Genomic DNA, 7,602 nt, shown 5'->3' on the forward strand with positions numbered 1-7,602 from the left:
TTATTTTTGCTAAAATATTTCAAATGAAGCATAAAAAGCGCTCGTAAAATTATTACGAGACGAAAGATATTTGAAAGTCTTTAATATGTGAAACTAATATAAAAAAGTACGTAGAATCTGATGGTGTTAATAGTTTTCGAGTGCGGTGTCAGATAGGTACTCATCGGCAATATTTCGCCAAAATATATGAAATAATTGAAACATAAAAAAGCGCTCGTGAAATTATTACGAGATGGAAGATATTTATTAAGCTCTAAGAAGTGATAATTATGTAAAAAAGTACGTAGAATCTCATGGCGTTAACAGTTTTCGGGTGCGGTTTTTAATGTTTCAGTTATTTGATATATTTCACCGAAAATAGCATAAATGAGTACCCATTTGACACCGTACTCGAAAACTGTTGATACCATCAGATTCTACGTACTTTTTTACGTAAATGTGACTTATTAAACCTTGGTGAATACCTTCCATCTCGTAGTAATTTCACGAGCGCTTTTTTATGTTTCAATTATTTTGTATATTTTGGCGAAATAGTTCCGATGAGTACCTATCTGACACCGCACTCGAAAACTGTTAACACCATGAGATTCTACGTACTTTTTTATATAATTTTCACCTCTTAAAGACTTTCAAATATCTTTCGTCTCGTTATAATTTCACGAGCGCTTTTATATTCTCCAGCATTATTGTTGCTAAAATATATGAAATGAAGCATTAAAAAGCGCTCGTAAAATTATTACGAGATGGAAGGTGTTTACTAAGGTTTAAGAAGTCACAATTATGTAAAAAAGTACGTAGAATCTGACGGTGTTAACAGTTTCCGCGTTTCTATGTTCATTTTATGATAATTTCGCACTAGAAATATTTTCGAGCGTGAAATTTGCTAGTCACAATAAGTCTTCCGCCGCGCCTGGTACCAACAGTAGTAACTTTCATAGAAAATATACAGAACAAACACCCTGTACATGATGTATTACCTATGCAAGAATAGAGTCCCTGTTTTTTGAGTTTCATTTCGTAAATCTCTTGGTCGACACTTCTTCGACAGTCTTCTCCTGCTTCTCTAATTGATATCGTTTCTTTGTTGTTCATTATTGACCCGACGAAGCATTCGTAGGAACCATCACTTACGTCTTTTCTTTGGGTGTAAGTGTAGAGTAAGTTGTTTTCTTGCCAGTGGCCCAGGCAGGTGTACTCCCTTTCTTCGTAAATTTCATTCGTTTCGCAACTGGACACTTGGTAATACATGACATCAGGTACTCTACAGTCTGACCACAGTTTGGCACAAAGGTCATCAGTGTTGGGAATCAATCCAGTGTATTCCCCCGATATTGGACAGGCAACATCCACTTTTTCATCGACCCCTTAAGAAAAAATTACCTGTTTTTGTTTGACCAGCAAAATATTTTTTGTTCTTTTTCATAAATAATTTCTTAAACACACACGTGTATGTATGTACGCGTACCTAACAAGAAATAATTTTATTATATGTATTAGAATTTTGAGTGCATACATTTCCTTCTTTTAGTAGGCATTTCTTACGAAGTAGTTTCGTTTTTGTTAAGATCCTTTTCCTGTCTTCAGCATTCGTAATTATATTGGTAATTACTTGCAGCAGGTGCATATTTAAATTTAACAAAAGTTGTGCGTGTAGTTTTTCATTTTTTTGATTTTATTTCGAAAGATCGTGTTTGGAGTCAAGAATGATGCAAATGAAATCTTCAACCGGAAATCTCAGCATCCGGTAATAGCTGTTAAACTGGTTTGTGTATCTTTACTTCAAAATTACACAGACACAAGGCTCAGACACATAAAAATATGTAAGCGCAAACATTTTTAGATCACAATCATCTCAAATAATTATCGATAAGTACTTAATAAATGTTTCCTTTTTCTAATTTTATCACAACTGTTTTGTAATGAATTGATCTATTAATATCTGATATATGTGGAAGTGACTTATTTTTAAACTAAAATTATTCAGATATTGGATAATTAATGTCGATTATTATTCATCGTTCGTAGAATTGGAATATTTTGTTTGGTGACGCGTGGTTAATTAAGAATCCTAATAAAAAAAAAAAATGGGCAGGAAGACAAAGAAGGGTTTATAAGTAAGTTACTTCTTGTGTATGGAAAAACTGGATTTGCAGGTCGGTGGAAGTCCGAGAACAGGTGTGTAGTACCTGTTTATTATTAGGAGCAGTGTCTAGTGTTACCTGTAAAATTGCACTGCGTGATGCAGATGGAATGTGTAGGTACGACTCGTACATTTACAAATTGAAACATTACACATGACAATTAAAACAAACCCGTTTTAACATTTTTTCTTTCAGTAGGTACTTAGTAAAATAATTTTTAAAAGTATCCACAATTTTTATAAAGTACTTGTTCAAGAAAACGCTTGAATTACCGTGCTTCCAAATATTGAAGCACAGTTTAAAGGGCAAAGCACTAAAACCCTACCCAATTCTAGTTCCAACAGTAATGCAGTCTTTATTAAACATGTATGACTTACTTCCCTGTGTAATCCAGGCACCTTCTTCGAAATTGTCTGAGTTACACAGGCCATAGGCGTCAATTGTTTTACTAAACGTCTTCCCAAGTTGCAATTCCATAATATTGTCGCTTCTCTTTTGAATTTTCATGCAGTTGTACTGCTCCTCGCCGCTTTAAAAAAGTATATTTTGAATGAACCCTTGTACTAGGGAGAATAGAGAACACATACCACTGATTCCTGCTGAATATTAAATATTTGTTATCGTCATCATCTAAGACTCCCATACATTTAATTGTAAAAGTTTTAAACGTCGATCGATCTTTATAAACTAAAGTGTTGTCAAAGATTTTGACATGTTCCCAAGTTCCTCCCATCCATTGCGGAAAACTAATAAAAGGTGTATTAAATACGTAAAGCCTTATTTGGAAATCAACCAACTTACTTGCATTGTCCATAAGACACTTCAGGTGGCCAGTTATCCTCGATTAGGGGCTTCAAACTTAGATGTTCGTATATGAAATCGGAATTATCAGATTTCGTTGGTGTTGGACAAGCCGAATCTTTCCTAAATTGCATGTTTATTGTTCCTTCAAGCTCATTACGAGTATACAACTGAAAATACCTCTCTAAATTTAGTTTTGGTGACGACAACCAAATTTTCGAGGAATAGACTTATAAAACTCAAAAATATTAGAAGCACAGGTACTTACAGCACATTTGTATTGAACAGCTTTTGGATTATTTGTTTGTCTTTTATCAGTTAGAGCTAAATAATTTTCCCCATTTGGTCCCTTCCAGTGCCCCAAGCACTCAAAAGACACGTCTACAAAAGCGCAACGTACATATCTCAACAAGTTGTAAAACTTACGAAGTGTTCAACATTACCGAAATCATTCACGTTGCACTGGCGAAATCTAAAATTTAAATGAGAACCAAAAGGACACGAGTCAAGGGTCGATTCGTTCTCTTTACATTCTAAAGTGTAATTTTTATCTACACTTTTATAATTGACCGAAAATTTACCATCCAAAGGACAATATTCGGTTCGGGTTGAAGTACCTGCAGCGTCTTTAGTTTCTAAAAAATTATCTTGTACCCACAGTGAACTCAATGTAAAAAGAATCGACTTTTAAATGCCATCATAAAAATAGTTTTAACTAAATTATGAAACTGCAAAAAGTAAATAACTGTGCCAGTTACCATAACTAAAATAATATAGTTCGTATCTTTTTACGAGCGCATTTAAAAAACGATCTCTTTAATTAATATACTTGATATAACTTTTAGCTAATTGTGTTATCAATAACTTACTAAACAGTAATATTTCTGAGTTTAATGAGTTCTGCACAAATTCTGTAGTTGGGCAGTTGTTAATTGCCGATTCTTCATTGACGTAACATTTCGAAATTGTTTCTTGACCTGTTGTAAATACTTGCATTATATTTTTGGATCTCATTTTCAAATGAAGACATCGTATGCATTTGTTAACGCCATAACTAAAACGATTTTTTTTTAATTAACTACAACAGTTTACTGTGTATCATATACAGGGTGTTATTTCTCTTAAAGAGAAGTTTGAAAGAAGAACGAAGTACAGAAGCTAAAGTTAGAGATTTATTAATGTTAAAGAAATAGCACGTACTCTAATATCAAAACAAAATTGCTTCCCCTTCTTTCGTGGCAATTACCCCAAATGGGTATCGATGTAGCTGTAATATTTAATGTACTATATTGAACATTCCCATACAAATTGGAAACCGTTTGCATTTTATATTCCCCTTGAAATTCAAGTGGAAAATAGCAAATCGCTGTACATCTCTGACCTAAAAACGAAAGAAAACAGAAAGTACTTAAACGATTTTGGATTGAATGAAAAGAATGCACCACCACAACAACCATTTGTGGTAGGAAAGAAGTTAAGTTACAGATGCGTAAAAATTACGAAGTTTATTCGGACTTGGGTGAATGCTGCTCAGGTATTTGTCATCAGTAAAAACTTGTTTTAGTTCGATAAACACACTATACACACAAATAATAATTTTACTGGCCGAGTACATTTCGGAATACAGAAGTGGTCTTTTTGAAACATTAGTTTGTACGAATAACCTTGGATATTTTTTCATTGTAACAATCTATGTATAGGAAAATGCTTCTTTGAGAAGAAACCTTTAGGAAACAATTTGTGCCCAGTTAGCATAAATTTCTTTATGTACTATGTAATGTACTAATCGTGAGTACAAAATACATATAGGTTTACAGGTTATCAGGGTCGCTGACTTAGATTTGATTACCCAACCAGAACATTTCGCGAGTCAGCTTATAAAGAAAAATTCTTTCATTGCACGACGAATGCCACAGTTTTACCACTTGTAACTTAACAAGTACATGCACCGGATTAAAAAATTTTAACGAAGAAAATCAAACTAATTTTCTTTCCACTAGGTAGCGACGTAAATAATTAATTAGAAAGCTCACTAATTAGGAATTTACTTCATGGTGTGGTGCTACCATAACAAAATTAATTAATCACAACGTGTAGGTATAATTAATAAAAGGTGTTCCAGAAAAAAAAATAGTAAATATCCTTTGGGACTTAATGTAAGGTGGCTAGGTAGATAAATTTTACTTGGGCAATGAAGTGAGAGGGTACATATATCTACATATATCAATATCAACCACTTCCGGTTAAAAAGAACCGCCTGAATCAGATCGCTGGAAATCCTTTTGACTCACAATAAGTTTATATATATTAAAGGGCATAAAAAGTTAAAAATCATTACAAAAAAATAATAATTTACTTACGTCGCTCGTGTAGAATAAAAAATAATAAGACGTACAGGACCGTATTCATTTTCTTTTTCTTTTTGGAGTCGAAATTTCAAATCAAGAACAACTCGCTAGGTGCAAAATCGAAAAAACTAACGCGTATTTTTATACATCTTTTTGGTTTTTCTTTTTTGATTTCACGCACTAGGTAAAAGAATTTGTTTTTGTCAACTACGAAGAGTTTTCTCGCTGAACCGCTATTTAGAAGTGTGCTTACAACTCTGACTTGAATGGTCGACCGATCTTCAGAAACTTATGAATGAAAGAAAGGCAAGGTAAAGTAAGGTAAAGTAAATTGTGTAGGTAGTGGTATAATAGTAACAATCTGGTTGGCCCCCAGGTAAAACACGGAGCACATTCTGTAGTGTAGTGTATGATAACAAGTATGGACCTGTCGCAGATCTCAGACGTGACCAACAAAGAATTGGATTAGTGCATTCACGAACAAATAATTTTTTTTTCTTTGCTACACAGTAACTGGGTAATAAGATTATTCACGGGTGCAAAAAATATACATTCCAAATTTTATTTTTGATGATTTAAACTGCTTCACAGAATTATTAGTATGCTGATTGCAACTCTATACTTTGAAAGTGCTTCAATTACTTTGAAAAGACTTAAAACTTTTTGAATTACAAATTGCAAAGGAATTCGATAAGTAATTTATTTATGAAAAGAATAAATGCCATATTAATATTTTCATATCGATCTCTTATTATATTTTATTAATTTTGCAACAGCTTTCTGGAAATGGGACCAAAAAAACAGTGAAAAGTAATAACTTATTATATTATGCAGCTTTAGTAATTTAATGTTATAAAAATGTTTAAGATTTTTCAACCAAATTGTACAAGATCGATCACATTAAAAATATTACTAATTGATTAGTTATTTCTAGGTAATATTTAGTGGTTTGCTTTAGGATAGTATTGAGTTTCCTATAAAAGTTATTTTCGTGGAAAAATACGTTTCTAATTTTCTTTATAGTTACATTAATAAAGTTGTAATATTTGCTGTATGTTAAGTTGCCTATATATCATATTATAAATTGTAGTTTAATTTATAGCTAAAAAGAATTAAATTAATATCTTTAACTGCGTCTAAATGGAAGAAATATGATTTAAAGATGAAAATTCATCAATTTACTTCAATTAAACCAGAATTATAGCTCAATTACAGTTTTTATTTTAAATTGTCCCGGCGCCTCCACCAAAANGGTGTACAAATAAATTAATGGCATAAAACAAAGTACATTTAAAACATTAGCTAATATTTGCAAAAAGAAAAAATGCATTTGTTCGTGAAATTTAAATCGGAATGCTGATAACTTTGTGTCTACATACATATGTAGCTCTACTGAACTTTAATATATAGTTTAACTTCCTGATGAATGAAAAAAAAAAAGGAAAAAATTTGAGAACAAGACTATAGTTTACCTCCCACCCGCTTAAAATATAGAAAGTTAGTCAGATCCACCCCCGTAAGTGCAGGAGTTCGAGTGCTAGAAAACAGAAAGACAGAAATATAAAATAAGAGAAAGAAGTAGGAAGAATCATTATAGAAACAAACAGGCCTATTTATAAAAATAGATAAATAGAAATGTATAGATACTTATGAATTAAAGTATAATTAACAAATACAATCAAGAGAACCATAAATTAGCGATTTATTTTTCAAAAAGTATTTAAGATTATGTTGTATGAAACTTATATGCCTTCAAAAACACGTGTAAAACAGTAATTAGAATAACATACCTATATATAAGCATATATACGCAATCACTCGACCATAATAATAAATGCACACACCACAATAATATTGTATTATTAACAACTACACATTTATTAGAGAGGTTCGTGAACTTCTGGCTCTGTTTCTGCTTTCGACTGCTCGATACGAGCTCAAACTACCAGATATTGTATTGTAGTATCGCTATTAGTATTTCATTGACCGTATTCTTTCTTCACAAATATTCTACAAGTATTCTAAAAGTCGCTTATGTAGTGTCCTTAAGGCACCTATGTAATACTGAATATATGTAACAGTATGTATGTCGGTTGAAAAAATAAAAGTATGTACAACACTATAATAACACAGCAGATGTTTTCCGACTCTTTCTTGCCTGTATCTGCCTCGGTGCTTTGGCTTGAGTTGACTGTTTCTTCTTCTGATTATGGGAACGCTTTTAGGATCAAAAGTTTAGGAAATACATGGCAGGCTTGGAAATCTACAGGGGGATCTGCGGAAGTCGGTTCGTTCGCGGAAATTGTTCATGT

General features: G+C 32.4%; 2 protein-coding genes across 4 annotated transcripts in view; both read right to left on the reverse strand.

Annotated features, from left to right (window-relative positions):
• LOC108738244 (laminin subunit beta-1) overlaps positions 1-7,602 on the reverse strand; it is a 25,328-nt gene extending 17,726 nt beyond the window's left edge. Inside the window, exons 1-2 of the mRNA XM_025978880.1 lie at positions 7,081-7,602; positions 6,763-6,827 (exon numbers count right to left, since the gene is read on the reverse strand). The gene's annotated coding sequence lies outside the window, so the exon portion shown is untranslated. The remainder of the gene's footprint in view (positions 1-6,762; positions 6,828-7,080) is intronic.
• On the reverse strand, positions 202-5,573 carry LOC108738245. Of its 3 annotated transcripts, none has more exons than XM_025978911.1 (9): positions 4,443-4,719; positions 4,143-4,323; positions 3,812-3,996; positions 3,386-3,577; positions 3,211-3,323; positions 2,943-3,112; positions 2,729-2,887; positions 2,519-2,670; positions 202-1,364 (listed from the first exon to the last, which is right to left on the reverse strand). In XM_025978911.1, the coding sequence occupies exons 1-9, from the start codon at positions 4,621-4,623 to the stop codon at positions 856-858; spliced, it is 1,842 nt and encodes a 613-aa protein (XP_025834696.1). In that variant the 5' UTR covers positions 4,624-4,719; the 3' UTR covers positions 202-855. The 3 variants fall into 3 exon arrangements, with proteins under 3 accessions (XP_025834696.1, XP_025834698.1, XP_025834699.1); XM_025978914.1 differs by lacking the exon at positions 4,443-4,719 and adding an exon at positions 5,303-5,573 and having other exon boundaries at positions 212-1,364; XM_025978913.1 differs by lacking the exon at positions 4,443-4,719 and having other exon boundaries at positions 206-1,364; positions 4,143-4,436.

The sequence above is a fragment of the Agrilus planipennis genome, unplaced genomic scaffold (assembly GCF_000699045.2).
Source record: "Agrilus planipennis isolate EAB-ADULT unplaced genomic scaffold, Apla_2.0 scaffold88, whole genome shotgun sequence".
Taxonomy (NCBI): domain Eukaryota; kingdom Metazoa; phylum Arthropoda; class Insecta; order Coleoptera; family Buprestidae; genus Agrilus; species Agrilus planipennis.